Here is a 17,261-nt window from a genome sequence, read left to right as displayed (position 1 = left end):
AAATTTTTTTTTAATTAGCCAGTTGGGATGTCATGTGCCTGTAGTCCTTGCTACTCAAGATGCTAAGATGGGAGGATCACTGGGGCCCAGGAGGTTGAAGTTATAGTGAGCTCTGATCATGCCACTGCACTCCAGCTTGGGCGACAGAGTGAGACCCTGTCTCGAAAAAATAAAAAGTCAAAGGGGGCCGGGCACGGTGGCTCATGTCTGTAATCCTAGCACTTTGGGAGGCTAAGGCAGGCAGATTACCTGAGGTCAGGAGTTGAAGACCAGCCTGGCCAACATGGTGAAACCTCGTCTCTACTAAAAATACAAAATTAGGCCAGGCATGATGGCTCACGCCTGTAATCCCAGCACTCTGAGAGGCCAATGCGGGCAGATTGCCTGAGCTCAGGAGTTCGAGACCAGCCTCAGCAACACGGTGAAACCCCATCTCTACTAAAATACAAAAAATTAGCCGGGCATGGCGGCATGTGCCTGTAGTCCCCGCTACTCGAGAGGCTGAGGCAGGAGAATTTCTTGGACCCGGGAAGTGGAGGTTGCAGTGAGCCGAGATCACACCACTGCATTCCAACCTGGGCAACAGAGTGAGATTCCATCTCAAAAAAAAAAAAAATTAGCTGGGCATGGTGGCAGGCGCCTGTAATCCCAGCTACTCAGGAGGCTGAGGCAGGAGAATCGCTTGAACCTGAGAGGCAGAGGTTGCAGTGAGCCAAGATTGTGCCACTGCACTCCAGCCTGAGTGACAGAGACAGACTCCTCCATCTCAAAAAAAAAAAAAAAAAAAATTAGCTCGGCGTGGTGGTGCACACCTGTAATCCCAGTTACTTGGGAGGCTGAGGCTCGAGATTGAACCCAGGAGGTGAAGGTTGCAGTGAGCCCAGATCGTGCCACTGTATTCCAGCCTGGGTGACAGAGCAAGACTCTGTCTCAAAAACAAAAAAAAATAGTCTCCTGGGTCAGGTCCCCAGAAATCCTGATTTAGCAGATCTGGAGGGGGACCTAGAAGTCTGCATTTTAACTAGCAAGTCTAATACCCCTTAAGAAGCAAAAGCCTGGAGGAATGAACTTTACCTCAAGTTCCAAATGCAGCCTCTGCTGGGGACAGTTACTCTGGGCAGACACAGCCCCCTGGACTCATGTCCCAGCTAGAAATCAGTCCAATTATGAATAACCTCAGGTCACTGAAATGGTAATCCAACCTGTGCTAAGCACAAGTAGTTAAAGTGGATAAAGCTGTTTTCTTACTAGATAAGTGTCTTGTCACACTCCTGGAAAGTTTAGAATTAAAAATAGAAGCATAAGAGCAAATCAAATTCACTGTATTAATGTTCCTATCCTAAATTTAGTAATAATCAGTATATTTCGGAATTAAAAAGTAGCTGTTGGCCAGGGACGGTGGCTCACGCCTGTAATCCCAGCACTTTGGGAGGCTGAGGCAGGTGGATCAAGGCTGAGGTCAAGAGATCAAGACCATCCTGGCCAACATGGTGAAATCCTGTCTCTACTAAAAATATAAAAATTAGCTGGGCGTGGTGGCACGCACCCATAGTCCCAGCTACTCAGGAGGCTGAGGCAGGAGGATTGCTTGAACCTGGGAGATGGAGGTTGCAGTGAGCCGAGGTTGTGCCACTGCACTCCAGCCTGGTGACAGGGTGAAACTCTGTCTCAAAAAAAAAAAAAAAAAAAAAAAAAAAGTAGCTGTAGACCAGGCATGGTGGCTCACATCTGTAATCCCAGCATTTTGGGAGGCAGGAGGATCACTTGAGCCCAGGAGCTCAAAAACAGCCTGGGCAACATAGGGGGAACCTTGTCTCTACAGATAATTTTTAAAAAATTAGCCAGACATGGTGGTGCAGGCTTGGGCCTGTGGTCCCAGCTACTGCTCAAGAGGTTGAGGTAGGAGGATCGCTTGAGCCCGGGGAGATGGAGGCTGCAGTGAGCCAAGATTGCACCACTGCACTCCAGCCTGGGTGAGAGAGTGAGATACTGTCTCAGAACAATCCTACTGTCAACTGTGCATGCGAGAGATCTAGGTTATGTGCTCCTTATGAGAATCTAATGCCTAAAACACACAAAAAAAGTATCTGTAATATTGAAAAAAATGAGATATGTTGAGTGTCTAACAGATAAGCATTGTGATTCCTATTTAAAATACAAAAGTTAAAATATAGAGTTAGTAAGTGATAAAATATATGTCAGTAATTGATATTAGAGTTGTGATATTAAATTGAGAGGTTAGCAATGATTGGAAATATGGACTGTATAACAGAATTACCTGGGGTGCTATAAAGGTTACTAAGGGGCCCCCCATATATTCCTATTTCATGTCAGAAATACAGCCTGCTTTTTTGTTTTTGTTCTTTTTAGCTCCCTATACTAAGAGCCACTGACAGAGAGAATTTTACTAAGGGAGGTGAGTGGCAGGTGAGTGGCAGGTGAGTGAGCGAAGCGTCATCTGTATTTACAGCCACTCCCCATTGCTCGCATTACTGCCTGAGCTTCGTCTCCCGTCAGATCATTGGCAGCATTAGATTCTCATAGGAGCACGTATCCTATTGTGAACTGTGCATGCGAGGGATATAGGTTGCATGCTCCTTATGAGAATCTAATGCCTGATGATCTGTCACTGTCTCCCATCACCTCCAGATGGGACTGTCTAGTTGCAGGACAACAAGCTCAGGCCTCCCACTGATTCTACATTATGCTGAGCTTATAATTATTTCATTATATATTACAATGCAATAATAACAGAAATAAAGTGCACAATAAATATAATGTGCTTGAATCATCCTGAAACCATCCCCCTCCTGTACCCCGTCCATAGAAAAATTGTCTTCCACAAAACTGGTCTCTGGTGCCAAAAAGGTTGGGGACTGCTAGTTTAAGGGAAATTAAGTTTTTTAAATGATTACCTCTGAATGAGAATTTAAAAGATAAAATATAAAACCAAAATCCAGTACTTTGAGAGGCCAAGGTGGGAGCATCCGTTGTGGCCAGGAGTTAGAGAACAGCCTGGGCAATGTGGCAAGACCCTCTCTCTACAAAAAATTTTTTTTTAAATTAGGCTGGGTGGGAGGCCAAGATGGACAGATCACCTGAGGTCAGGAGTTCCAGACTAGCCTGGCCAAGATGGTGAAAACCCATCTGTACTAAAAATACAAAAATTAGCCAGGCATGGTGGCAGGTGCCTGTAATCCCAGCTACTCGGGAGGCTGAGGGAACAGAATCACTTGAACCCAGGAGGCAGAAGTTGCAGTGAGCTGAGATTACACCACTGCACTCCAGCCTGGGCAACACAGCGAGACTCTGCCTCAATAAATAAATAGGGCCAGGCGTGGTGGCTCACGCCTGTAATCCCAGCACTTTGGGAGGCCGAGGTGGGTGGATCACAAGGTCAGAGGTTCAAGACCAGCCTGACCAACATGGGGAAACCCCATCTCTACTAAAAATACAAAAATTAGCTGGGTGTGCTGGCGGGCGCCTGTAATCCCAGCTACTCAGGAGGCTGAGGCAGGAGAATTGCTTGACCCAGGAGGTGGAGGTTGCAGTGAGCCGAGATCGTGCCACTGCACTCCAGTCTGGGCAACAGAGCGAGACTCCGTCTCAAAAAAATAAAATAAAATAAATAAATAAATAAATAAATAAATAAAAAGTAGGCTGGGGAGATGGCTCATGTCTGTAATCCCAGCACTTTGGAAGGCCAAGGTGGGTGGATCAGTTGAGCTCAGTAATTTGAGACCAGCCTGGCCAACGTGGTGACACCCCTACATTTTTTTAGTCTTTACAAAAAATCTATAAGAAAACCAGAAAACGAAATTAGTGGGGCATAGTGGCATGCACCTGTAGTCCCAGCTACTTGGAAGGCTGAGGTGGGAGTACCACTTGAGCCCAGGAGTTCGAAGCTGCAGTGAACTATGATCATGCCACTACACTCCAGCCTGGGCAACAGAGTAAGACCCTTTCTCAAAATAATAATAATAATAATAATAATAATAACCCAGCATGGTGGTGCACACCTGTAACCCCAACTATTTGGGAGGTTGAAGCAGGTGAATTGCTTGAGCCCAGGAGTTCCAGGCTGCAAGGAACTATGATTATTACAACCAGGAATTATGTGCCACTGTACTCCAGCCTGGGCAATGGAGGGAGACCCTGTCTGTACAAAAATAAAACATAATAAAACCAAATAAAACAAGCTACACCTTTAACTCCCTGTGGTCTTCCCTACTCATTTCTCCCTCCTGTGAACTTCCCATCAGCCAGATTGGTTGGAAATGATTAGCAAGACCTAAGTAGTCTTCCCCTGGAGCCTCACAACTTCCTGCTCTGATGGGCTCCCAGGATAACTGGGATAACTAAGGATAACTCATGGATGTAAAGCATTTCACATTTTACCTTCTGATCCCCTAACCTGGTATTACTTTTGCTCTTTACAGATGAATTAAAAGATCGTCCAGAGAGTTAAAGCCTGATCAATGTCAGAGTCAGAGGCAGAGCCAGGCCTGCAATCCAATCCCTAGTTTTTGTTTGTTTTGTTTTCGTTTGAGCTCTGTCACCCAGGCTGGAGCGCAGTGGCGCGATCTCAGCTCGTGGCAGCCTCCGCCTCCCAGGTTCAAGTGATTCTCCTGCCTCAGCCTCCTGAGTTGCTGGGATTACAAGCGGGTGGCTAATTTTTTTGTATTTTTAGTAGAGACAGGGTTTCACCATGTTGGCCAGGCTGGTCTTGAACTCCTGACCTCAAGTGATCCGCCCACCTTGGCCTCCCAAAGTGCGGGGATTACAGGTGTGAGCCACCGCGCCCGGCCCCTAGATTGTTTTTTGTGGAGATGGTCTCACTGTGTGGCCCAGGCTGGTCTTCAACTCTTGGCCTCAAGTGTTTCTCCTGCCTTGGCCTCCCAAAACACTGGGATTATAGGTGTAAGCCACCATGCCCAGCCCAGTCCCTGGTTTTGAATGCCACCCCTATCCGGATGACTCTTCTCAGGCTCATACCTCTCCTCTAAACTCCAGATCCATGTCCTCATTTGCCTCTAGACACTTCCACTTGATGTCTGTGGGCTAGCTCAAACTGACGTGGCCAAAACAGAACTTAAGATCATTCTGTTGATTTTAAATTGTTGAGGTCAAAACTTAGATGTCAGCTGGACACGGTGGCTCACACCTGTAATCCCAGCACTTTGGGAGACCGTGGCAGGCGGATCACTTGAGGCCAGGAGTTCAGGATCAGCCTGGCCAACATGGTGAAACCCTGTCTCTACTAAAAACACAAAAATGAGCTGGGCGTGTTGGTGTCCGCTTGTAATCCCAGCTACTCAGTAGGCTAAGGCATGAGAATTGCTTGAACCTGGGTGGCAGAGGTTGCAGTGAGGCAAGATTGTGCCACTGCACTCCAGCCTGGGCAACAGAGCAAGACTCTGTCTCAAAACAAAAACAGAAACAAAAAACTTAAGATATCCTCCTCAATTCCTCTTTCCTGTGCACCCTACACAGATCTGCTAGCTTGCTCTGTCTGCCCTACCTCCCAAGTTACATCCCAAATCTGATCACTGCTCTGCTCCACACCCTAACCTAAATTGCCACCCATCAGGCTGGGTGTGGTGGCTCACGCCTGTAATCCCAGCACTTTGGGAGGCCAAGATGGGAGGATCACCTGAGTTCAGGAGTTTGAGACCAGCCTGGCCAACATGGTGAAACCCCATCTCTACTAAAAAAAAAATTAGCCGGGCATGGTGGCAGGCGCCTGTAATCCCAAGCAATGCTCCCGCCTCAGCCTCCCAAGTAGCTGAGATTACAGGTGCACACCACCACGCCTGGCTAATTTTTGTATTTTTAGTAGAGACGGGGTTTCACCATGTTGGTTAGGCTGGTCTCTAACTCCTGACCTCGTGATCCACCCGCCTCAGCCTCCCAAAGTGCTGGGATTACAGGCATGAGCCACGATGCCCGGTCGACTCCATCTCAAATAAATAACCACCCATCTTCCCTCAACTGATCTACTACAATAACTTCCCCCTTGCAGTCCACTCTCCATAGACTACCCAGGATGATGACATTAAAGTGCAAATTAAATCTTGTCGCATTTCTGCTGAAAACCCTTCAGTGGCCTCCCAGTGCAATTAGAAAAAAAACCAAGACTCCTTGGCCAGACGCGGTGGCTCACACCTGTAATTCCAGCACCTTGGGGGGCCGAGGCAGGAAGATTGCTTGAGCCCAGGAGTTGGAGACCAGCCTGGGCAACACAGTGAGACCCTGTCTCTAAAAACAAAAACCAAAGAAAACAAGACTCCATAAGGTGGATTCCAAGGCCAGACATGAGCTGACCAGCGTCCACCTCTTCACAGTCCACTCTACTTCTTTCCCTCAAACATCCCAGGACTGTAGCTGCCTCAAGACCTTTGCACCAGCGTTTTCTTGTTGAACTCTACTATTCATTCAGGTCTCTAGTCAAGTGTCACCCCCAGAGCAGCCACCCAGGGTGCAATGTCACCACAACTGCCTCTCCAGTCAACCAAAGCATTATCTGTTTGCTGTACTGCATCTCCCCACCCGCCCACTCAGTAGATTGAGCGCTCTGTGAGAGCAGGGACTTTGTTCACTGCTGGGTCCCCAGAGCAGAGACCAGAACAGGCGCTGGGAAAACATCTGTTGAATGACCCAGGTACTCCAAAGCCCTTACTCTTTTCAACCCCAAGCAGGTCCCAACTCTCCAGCCTTCCAGACCAGGGTTGGCGGGTGCGAAGCCCAGGGGTGAGAGGAACAGGAAGCAGGGCAGATCCGTCCCGGCCCTTAAGCCAGGGTGAAGGGTTTAACCTCCAGGACAAGACTTTTGCCACAGGCTCCAGCTCCTGGCCTAGAGTTGGGGCTGGTGCAGGGGACAAGGCGAAGAGATGAGCCAGGGTCTGGGGAACCCAGATCCTCTCGCCCCTCTATCCACACCCCATACCAAGAAATGCTGCGTCCCGCCGCAGGGCGTACGGACAGAGAAGGAAGCGCTCAAGTCTTCCAATGCGGGGAAAAGAGACTAGGACTCGCCCCTCGACGTCTCGCGGAAGGTACCTGGCTCCCCGGTGACTGCAGCTCCGGGCTCCTCCTCCTGCGTCCTCGCGTCGCGCACTGCTTGCTGGGATTCGTAGTCTCGCCTTGGCCATCAGTTCGCCCTTCCTAGAGAGCTTTGGGAATCTAAGCCGGGACCGGGCGGAGGGCGGGGAGAAGGTGAGGGAGCGCGAGGGCTTCTGGGAGTTGTAGTTTGACATATTCTGATAGCCAGGAATTCTGGAGAAGAAAAATTGGGTAATAAATTTTATCAGATTATTTGGGCTGTCCTGATATGAATAAGACTTTTTTTCTCTTGCCCAGGACAGCAGTACCTCTGTCGTTCAAAAACAACGAAGGCTGAGATTCAGAGGAACTACAAATCCCATAAGGTGTTGCATGTCTAAGGCCTTTGGAGAACGAGGTCGGCCCCGGCGCAGGCGCGGTGGCGCGAGTTGGACTGTGAAGAAACATGGCGGCCGCGACGTTGACTTCGAAATTGTACTCCCTGCTGTTCCGCAGGACCTCCACCTTCGCCCTCACCATCGTCGTGGGCGTCGTGTTCTTCGAGCGCGCCTTCGATCAAGGCGCGGACGCTATCTACGACCACATCAACGAGGGGGTGAGGGCCTGTGCCATTCCTGACCTTGGACCCGCCTGAGGGGTGACAGTGGAGTAGAGGTGGGATGGGACTCAGTATACTTTTACCAGGAAGGGGGTAAGGGGTAAACCGTCGGCGTTTTCTGGGGTAAACCAGGGGTAAACCCGAGTCCGCCGTCTGTCTCCTTGGCTTGATGTGAATTCTAAAACGTTAAGCGAGGTTAATATATCTCACTTTACAGGGGTTGTAAGTATTGCTGTGTGCCACCCTACATACCCACTTGTCCATTATCAGAAGCAAAAACTAAAGGATAGTGAGAGCAAAGAACTGACTAGGTGCACAGGAAGCCAGGGGCAAGTCAGGGCCAGAAACCTGACCCCTGTCTCTCAGGGTTTCAAGGGCAGATTTGAGCAGGCAACGGTCGTGAAAAGGACATTAGACACCTTAGACGCCGTGGCTGAAGTTTCAGACGGCGCTTCTGGTCCCCAAGTCTTCCCATGTAGGCAGTTGGTATTAATGGTTGAGAGTGGGAGCTATGAAATCAGAAAGCCTTGGATAGGAACACTGGTCCTTGTCACTTAACTGTGTCATTAAGCTGAGCGAGTTTCGTCTCTGAACTCCGTTTTAACTGTGAGATGGAGATATTAATAGTAACCTGAGCACGATTGTGAGGATTACATGAGATGCAGGCAGGGTGCCACATGCCTGGTAGGTGGTGCCACATGCCTGGTAGGTGGTGCCAATGCCTGGTAGGTGGTACTACTGAAAAATAATCATTGCTTACATTCCTCAGGAGAAAGTGGAAGCATGAGGTAGGAATAGCAACACATTTTTTACTTTTATGTATCATGCACTGTGCTAGGTGCAGTGCATGCTTTATATCGCTAAATTATGGCTGTATGGGAGTAGCCCTTATACATATAGCCCTGTTCCACCACTCACTTGTGTTTTTAATTTGAGACTGGCTGACTCTGCAGCCCGGGAAGGCACTGTCCACTAGTGCTGTGCTGCCTGTGACCAGTGCAACTTCTTGCGCATATGAAAGCATTGCCACTGTCTCATCTCTTGCAAGTGGTTCTGTTAACCACTCCCACTGATCTGGAGAGACATCCAAGTATGTTGTTATAACTCATCCATTTTCCCTGTGCTTTTTTTTTTTTTTTTTCTTTTTGAGACAAGGTCTCACTCTGTCGCCCAGGTTGGAGTGCAGTGGCATGATCACAGTTCACTGCAGCCTTGACCTCCTGGGTTCAAGTGATCTTCCCACCTCAGCCTCCTGTGTAGCTGGGACCACAGGCATGCGCCACCACGTCCAGCTAATTTTTGTATTTTTTCTAGAGATGGGGTTTCACCATGTTGCCCAGGCTGGTCTCGAATTCCTGAGCTCAGGCAGTCCTCCTGCCTTAGCCTCCTAAAGTACTGGGATTACAGGCGTGAGCCACTGTGCTCAACCTCTTGTGCTCTTGGGAATGAGAATTTCAGCCAATTTAGGTCCCAAGAAATGTCTTAAATGGCTCATGGTGAAGTATTTTGGGACTACGCACTTATAATCTCTTCAGTAATACCTGGGAGTTGAAGAACTGAGACATCTTCCAGGCTGTTTTCCTTAATAATTGTGTGTTTTGGGGTACTTCCCTCAATCTCAAACTGAATTTCCTACAAAATTAAGATCACCCCTTTCCACTTAATTCACCTGGTGATTGAAAGCATCATAGTATTTTATAAATGCCAAGAATTATGCATGAAGGCTCGGCGCGGTGGCTCACACCTGTCATCCCAGCGCTTTGGGAGGCCAAGGCAGGCAGATCACTTGAGGTCAGGAGTTTGAGACCAGCTTGGCCAACATGGCGAAACCCCATCTCTACTAAAAATACAAAAATTAGACAGGTAGCGCACACCTATATTCCCAGCTGCTCTTGAAGCTGAGGCAGGAGAATCGCTTGAACCCAGGAGGCTGAGGTTGCAGTGAGCCAAGATTGCGCCACTGCACTCCAGCCTGGGCAACAGAGCAAGTCTCCATCTCAAAAAAAAAAAAATGTGCATCAAGCATAGGATTGCTTCGAGTTTGCCCACAAGTGTATCTTTTTAATCAGGACATGGCATGTGTTTCCCCCAAGCTTATTTTAAAGACCAGGGCAGTGGGAGTAGTTGTAAAATGTGAGAGGCAAAGGTCAAAGTTTGTGGCTCTTGTCTTTAAAATGCAGAAGCTGTGGAAACACATCAAGCACAAGTATGAGAACAAGTAGTTCCTTGGAGGCCCCCAACCAGGCCAGAAGGACCAGGTTCACCCAGCAGCTGTTTCCCCAGAGCTGGAGCCTCAGCTTGAAGATGATGCTCAAGTTACTCTTCATGGACCACCGTTCGCTGTTGGCAAGAAACAGCTTTACTTATAAAACAGACTCTTTACCTTCTGCTGTTTGAAGTATGTTTAGTCAGCATGCTCAGGAAATAAATGTGAATTGCCCTTGAGACCTGCTTCTGCATTGGTTGCTTTGTTAACTCTACCTGATCTTCACTTGTCAGTAATTTGAGACCACTTCAAAGCCCTCTGCAAACACCCCAAGGGCAGAGTCTGCTATTTTGAGTTTTCCATTAACTTCCAAAGAATTCCGGTTTTCAAAACAGGAGCCAGAGTTGGGGATATTACAGTCAACTTTGGCTTCTAAGCCAGTAATTCCATTCTTAAATAACTCACTGTCTTGGCCGTGGGGAAGCACTGTGGCCTCAGCTGGGGGAGAGACCCTGGCCTGGGAGTCTTAGCCACTCCCCACCCTAGGGTCTAGTTCAGGGGTATTCAATCTTTTGGCTTCCCTGGGCCACGTTAGAAGAATTGTCTTGGGTCACACAAAATACAGTAACGGTAGCTGATGAGCTAAAACAAAAAACAATGGTTTGTGCAAAAATCTCATAATGTTTTAATAAAGTTGAAGAATTTGTGTTTGGGCCTCATTCAAAGTCATCCTGGGCTGCATGCAGCCTGCGGGTCACGGGTTGGACAAGCTTGGTGTATTCTGCCTCTTACTGAGTGTCTTTTGGTAAGCTGTCATACCTCTCTGGGTCACAGCCTCCTGCTACAGTTCCACTCTGATGAGTTCAGTGGTTCATAAAGGTGCTTAGCTGGTGGGTTTGAAGCCTGACTCCACTGATTCTAGCTATGGGAACCAAGGTGATAGGGTTTCGCTGTGTCCCCACCCAAATCTCATTTTGAATTGTAGCTCCCATAGTTCCCATGTGTTGTGGGAGGGACTTGGTGGGAGATAATTGAATCATGGGAGCAGTTCCCCCACACTGTTCTCGTGATAGTGAAGAAGTCTGACGAGATCTGATGATTTTATAAGGGGTTTCCCCTTTTGCTTGGCTCTGATTCTCTCTTGCCTGCCGCCATGTAAGTTGGGTCTTTCACTTTCCACCATGATTGTGAGGCCTCCCCAGCCACGTGGAAATGCGAGTGCATTAAACCTCTTTTTATAAATTACCCAGTTTCGGGTATGTCTTTATCAGCAGTGTGAAAATGGACTAATACACAAGGGCAAGGCACTTGAACTTGCTGAACTCCAGTTTCCTTATCTGTAAAATAGGGTAGTAGAACATACTGTGTGGGATTTTTGGGGAGTATTAAAGGAGTTGCAGGCCTGTAATCCCAGCACTTGAGGAGACTGAGGTGGGAGGATTGCTTGAGGCCAACAGTTTGAGGCCAGTCTAAGCAATATAGTGAGATACCCCGCCTCTACAAAAAAATTTCAAGTTAGCTGAGCATGGTGGCACCAGCCTGTAATCCCAGCTACTTGGGAGGCTGAGGTGGGAGGATTACTTGAGCCCAGAAATTAAGGTTACGGTGAGTTATGATTGTGCCACTGCACTCCTGCTTGGGGGAGAGTGAGACCCTGCCTTTAAAAAAAATTTTTGGCCGGGCATAGTGTCTGACACCCGTAATCCCAGCATTTTGGGAGGCCAAGGCAGGTGGATCACTTAAGGTCAGGAGCTCAAGACCAGCCTGGCCAACATGGTGAAACCCCATCTCTACTAAAAATACAAAAATTAGCCGAGTGTGGTGGCATATGCTTGTAATCCCAGCTACTCGGGAGGCTGAGGCAGGAGAATTGCTTGAACTCGGGAGGTGGAGGTTACAGTGAGCCAAGATTGCGCCACTACACTCCAGCCTGGGAGACAGCAAGACTGTCTTGCTCTGTCACCCAGAATGGAATGCTATGGCCTGATCTCAGCTCACTGCAGCCTCGACCTGGGTGCAAACAATCCCCCCACCTCAGCCTCCCAGGTAGCTGGGACTACAGGTGTGTGCCACCACTCCCCACTAGTTTTTTTGCATTTTTTTGTAGAGGTAGGGTTTTGCCATGTTGCCCAGGCTGGTCTCGAACTCCTGGACTCAAGACGTCCTCCTGCCTTGGCTTCCCAAAGTGTTGGGATTACAGGCGTGAGCCACCATGCCCAGCCAAAAATGTTTTCAAATTAAATTTTTAAAAATAGAGGAGCTGTAGGCCGGGCATGGTGGCTCACACCTGTAATCCCAGCACTTTGTGAGGCCGAGGTGGGCAGATCACGAGGTCAGGAGATCGAGACCATCCTGGCTAACACGGTGAAACCCCGTTTCTACTAAAAATACAAAAAAATTAGCCGGGCGTGGTGGCGGGCACCTGTAGTCCCAGCTACGTGGGAGGCTGAGGCAGGAGAATGGCGTGAACCCGGGAGGCGGAGGTTGCAGTGAGCAGAGATCGCATCACTGCACTCCAGCCTGGGCGATGGCGTGAGACTCCATCTCAAAAAAAAAAAAAAAAAAAAAAAATAGAGGAGCTGTAATGCAGTTCGCACAGTCTCAGATACTGGCACATGGAAGAAACTGTTGGCAGAGAGACATGGATGCTAAGGACTCAGAAAACCAGACGATTCTGCTGGAAGGCTGGAGCAGTAGGAATGTGAAGAGGAGGAGTTGGAGAAACATCTGGTCATTCATTCAGCAAGTGTTTGGCTGGCCACTGTGAGGTACTGTGCTAGCAGGACATATGATGGTAATATAGCACGTGGGGCTTAAACTCCTATGGGGAAGACACTAAAAGCCATCCTGTATTATTACAGACTAAGCCAAGGGCTCTGGGAAGCAGTGCAAGGAGAGGGAGGGATTAACCAGGAGTGACAGCTGGTCTAGGGAAGCCTCAGAAGAGCTGAGACCGATAGGTGATAAAGATGAGCCATTTATGTTGGGCGTTAGAGGCAAAGCAGGGGAAGTAGCAGGTTTTTTTTTTTTTTTTTTTTTTTTTTTTTGAGACAGAGTCTCGCTCTGTCACCCAGGCTGGAGTGCAATGGCTCGATCTCGGCTCACTGCAAGCTCCGCCTCCTGGGTTCATGCCATTCTCCTGCCTCAGCCTCCCCAGTAGCTGGGACTACAGGCGCCCGTCACCACGCCCGGCTAATTTTTTTTTTTTTTTTTGTATTTTTAGTAGAGACGGGGTTTCACCATGGTCTCGATCTCCTGACCTCGTGATCCGCCCGCCTCGGCCTCCCAAAGTGCAGGGATTACAAGCGTGAGCCACCGCGCCCGGCCTAAGTAGCAGGTTTTAGGGCCCCTATGGGGAAAGCACTTACTGTGTTGCAGGAGCTAAGATGCCAGGTAGATGAGGTTGAAGGTGGAGAATACACGAGACCAGATCATTCACGACCTGGTAAGTCACAGTGAAAAATCTGGGCTGGGCGCGGTGGTTCATGCCTGTAATCCCAGCATTTTGGGAGGCCGAGGCGGGTGGATCACTTGAGGTCAGGAGTTCAAGACCAGCCTGGCCCACATGGTGAAACTCCTGTCTCTACTAAAAATACAAAAATTAGCGGGGCGTGGTGGCGTGCACCTATAATCCCAGCTACTTGGCAGGGTGAGGCAGGAGAATTGTTTGAACCTGGGAGGCAGAGGTTGTAGGAGCTGAGATCTCGCCACTGCACTCCAGCCTGGGCACTAGAGTGAGACTCCATCTCAAAAAAAAAAAAAAAAAAAAAGAGAATCTGGATTTTACCAAAATTAGAATGAGTAGCTACTACCGAAAATGTTTTAAGCAAGGGAGCAACAAGCTCTGTCATATAAAAACCTCACTCTGGGAACTGTGGGGCAATTAGATTGGAAGTGGGTGGGAATAAAAGCAGAAAGCCTAGCTAGGAGGCTGATGCCTGACTCCTGGTTAGAGCTGATGGCTGTTAGAGACCTTGCAGCCTGGCTGGAAACTGTGCCTCCTGGCTGGGAGTGCCAGAGGAGAACATTGGGAAGCCCTGAGCAGGCATAGAGCAGCTCTGTTTTGTAGCTAGGGAAGCTGCCTGGCCTAGTAAGGTAAATGACTCACCTGTCTGCCATCTTTCACCTACAGCCTGATGTGATTCAGCCAGAGCTGGATTATCCAGAATCTTCTCTGACGGAGGAAGATTCAGGTCAGGAAACCCATGGAGAGGTAGGAGAGACCCTAGAAATTGTCCAGTTTTTCCTACCTGAGGCGTATCTTTGTGAAGATGAAGTTGAAGCCTAGGAAAATTATGACCTGCCGAAGATAGTACACCTCTGGGGGTCAAATCAAGACCTAAACCAGGCCAGGCGTGGTCAGACGCGGTGGCTCATGCCTGTAATCCCAACACTTTGAGAGGCCAAGGCAGGTGGATCACTTGAGGTCAGGAGTTCGAGACCAGCCTGGGCAACATGGCGAAACCCTGTCTCTACTAAAAATACAAAAATTAGCTGGGCGTGGTGGCGTCTGCCTGTAATCCCAGCTACTCAGGAGGCTGAGACAGGAGAATTGCTTCAACCTGGGAGGCAGAGGTTGCAGTGAGCCGAGATCGTGCCACTGCACTCCAGCCTGAGTGACAGAGCAAGACACCATCTGAAAACAAACAAACAAACAAACAAAAATGCATAAAGAATTAAAGTTAGTTTTATTAAGAAGTCTTTTTTTTTTTTGAGGCAGGGTCTTACTCTGTTGCCCAGGCCAAAGTACAATGGTACAATCATGGCTCATTGCAGCCTCCAGCTCCTGGGCTCAAAAGATCTCCCTGCCTCAGCCTCTCCAGTAGCTGGGACTACAGTTGCCTGCCACCACACCTAGCTAATTTAAAAATTTTTCTTTTATAGAGATGGAGTCTCGCTATGTTGACCAGGCTGGTTTTGAACTCCTGGCTTCAAGTGATCCTCCCACCTCAGCCTCCCAAAGTGCTAAGATTACAGGCATGAGTCATTGTGCCCAATCTTGCTCTGTTACCTAGGCTAAAGTGCAGTGGCGTGATCTCGGCTCACTGCAACCTCCACCTCCCGGGTTCCAGCAGTTCTGCCTCAGCCTCCCGAGTAGCTGGGATTACAGGCACCTGTAATTGCATGCCACCATGCCTGGCTAATTTTATATTTTTAGTAGAGATGGGGTTTCGTCATGTTGTCCAGGCTGGTCTCAAACTCATCACCTAAAGCAATCCACCCACCTGGCCTCCCAAAGTGCTGGGATTGCAGGGGTGAGCCACAGCGCCCAGCCTAGAGTCATTTACCTTTTAAGGAATCTAATAACTCAGGCAAGAGATGGGGGGGGGGGGCGGTGCATACGCTATCCTGTTATGTCTTCAAGGATTCTTCCGGAGAGCTACATTTCATCACAGTCGGAGGTTCAAACAGAAATGAGCAAACAGGGTTTCTTAAATTTGCTACTTTGTTTCACACCAGATTATTAACAGTGGTTAACTGTTGAGTGAGTTATTCTTTTCTTTTCTTTTCTTTTTTTTTTTTTTGGTGAGACGGAGATTTACTCTTGCTGCCCAGGCTGGAGTGCAATGGCGCGATCTCGGCTCAACGCATCCTCCACCTCCCAGGTTGAAGTGATTCTTCTGCCTCAGCCTCCCGAGTAGCTGGGATTACAGGCATGTGCCTCCACGCCTGGCTAATTTTGTATTTTTAGTAGAGACGGGGTTTCATCATGTTGCCCAGGCTGATCTCGAACTCCTGACCTCAGGTGATCTCCCTGCATCGGCCTCCCAAAGTGCTGAGATTACAGGCATGAGCCACTGCGCCCGGCTATTTTTCTTTTCTTAGAGACAGGTTCTTACTGTTGCCCAGGCAGGAGTACAGTGGTGCAATCACAGCTCCCTACAGCCTTAAACTCCAGGGCTCAAGTGATTCTCCCGCCTCAGCTTCCCAAGTAGCTGGAACTACAGGTGTGCCTACCATGCCTGGCTTTTTTTTTTTTTTTTTTTTTTTGAGACAGAGTCTTGTTCTGTTGCCCAGGCTGGAGTGCAGTGGCACGATCTTGGCTCACTGCAATCTGCGCCTCCCAGGTTCAAGTGATTCTCCTGCCTCAGCCTCCTGAGTAGCTGGGATTACGGGCACCCGCCACCACGCCTAATTTTTTTATTTTGTAGTAGAGATCGGGTTTCACCATGTTGGCCAGGCTGTTCTCGAACTCCTGACTTCAGGTGATCTGCCCACCTTGGCCTCCCAAAGTGCTGGGATTACAGGCATAAGCCACCGTGCCCATCCGGCCTATTTTTTGTTTGTTTTTAAGAGATGGGGAGCCGGGCGCGGTGGCTCACGCTTGTAATCCCAGCACTTTGGGAGGCTGAGGCGGGCGGATCACGAGGTCAGGAGATCGAGACCACGGTGAAACCCCGTCTCTACTAAAAAATACAAAAAATTAGCCAGGCGTGGTGGCGGGCGCCTGTAGTCCCAGCTACTCGGAGAGGCTGAGGCAGGAGAATGGCATGAACCCGGGAGGCGGAGCTTGTAGTGAGCCGAGATTGCGCCACTGCACTCCAGCCTGGGCGACAGAGCGAGACTCCGTCTCAAAAAAAAAAAAAAAAAAAGAGGTGGGGGTCTTGCTATGTTGCCAAGGCTGGTCTTGAACTCCTGGCCTCAAGTGATGCTTCCACCTTGGCCTCCCAAAGTGCTAGGATTACAAGCATGAGTCACTGCATCCCACTGTTATTTTTCTTTGCCATTGTATTTTCTAGATTTCTAACTTTTCTGCATCAATTGTGTATTATTTTTATAAGGTGGGGTATATAAATTAAAAGGGGGTTTCTCAGAGAGATAGTGAATACAGAGAGCTAAGAAACATGAACCACCAGCTCTGGCTCCAGGCCTGGAACCCCTCTGCTTTGTGGCCCAGGACTCCTTCCTCAGATGCCAATAAGGACTTGTCCCTCGGTGGCACTGCCAAATGAGAGCTGCCTCCCCACCCCCCCGCCCCAGAGCTCCCTGGACAGGCCTGCCATGCAGGTGGGGAGAGGTAGGATTAACACCCTCCTCCGACTGGCACCAAGAAGCTCTTTATAACTAGAAAAAATTTATCCTCCCTGCCAAGTTTACCCTGAGGCATTTCTTGGAGGCAAGAGCTGGGACAGTCTTTACAGTCAGAAAGCCCCAAGGGCTTCCCACCTGCTCCCCAGCACAGGTGTTAGGAAAAGTTAAATACTTGGGTACCTTGGAAAGTGAGTTCCAGAAGGTCTCTGATCCCACATAACTCTGAGCAAGCAGGACCACTCTCTGGGCTAAGAGTATTGGAGTTAATGTCATTTCCCTAGCTTCTCTCTTGCGTTCAAAAATATCTCTTAGGCTGGGCGCACTGGCTCACGCCTGTAATCCCAACACTTTGGGAGGCCAAGG

General features: G+C 48.9%; 2 protein-coding genes across 5 annotated transcripts in view; one reads left to right on the top strand and one right to left on the bottom strand.

The window, feature by feature from the left end:
- ZMAT5 (zinc finger matrin-type 5) overlaps positions 1–7,183 on the bottom strand; it is a 36,632-nt gene extending 29,449 nt beyond the window's left edge. The window contains exons 1-2 of one of the 4 annotated variants that reach the window (XM_063623654.1): positions 6,947–7,092; positions 6,680–6,865 (exon numbers count right to left, since the gene is read on the bottom strand). The gene's annotated coding sequence lies outside the window, so the exon portion shown is untranslated. Of the gene's footprint in view, positions 1–6,679; positions 6,880–6,946 lie in introns of those variants that run through there. The other 3 variants (XM_055252737.2, XM_063623653.1, XM_055252738.2) reach the window with 3 other exon arrangements.
- On the top strand, positions 6,561–10,105 carry UQCR10 (ubiquinol-cytochrome c reductase, complex III subunit X). Its single transcript, XM_055252741.2, has 3 exons — positions 6,561–6,661; positions 7,360–7,657; positions 9,841–10,105. The coding sequence occupies exons 2-3, from the start codon at positions 7,508–7,510 to the stop codon at positions 9,880–9,882; spliced, it is 192 nt and encodes a 63-aa protein (XP_055108716.1). The 5' UTR covers positions 6,561–6,661; positions 7,360–7,507; the 3' UTR covers positions 9,883–10,105.
- Positions 10,106–17,261: the final 7,156 nt, after the last annotated feature.

This window comes from Symphalangus syndactylus, chromosome 18 (genome assembly GCF_028878055.3).
Source record: "Symphalangus syndactylus isolate Jambi chromosome 18, NHGRI_mSymSyn1-v2.1_pri, whole genome shotgun sequence".
NCBI lineage: Eukaryota > Metazoa > Chordata > Mammalia > Primates > Hylobatidae > Symphalangus > Symphalangus syndactylus.
Note: the sequence above shows the minus strand (reverse complement) of the source record. Positions and strands in the feature narration are given on the sequence as shown.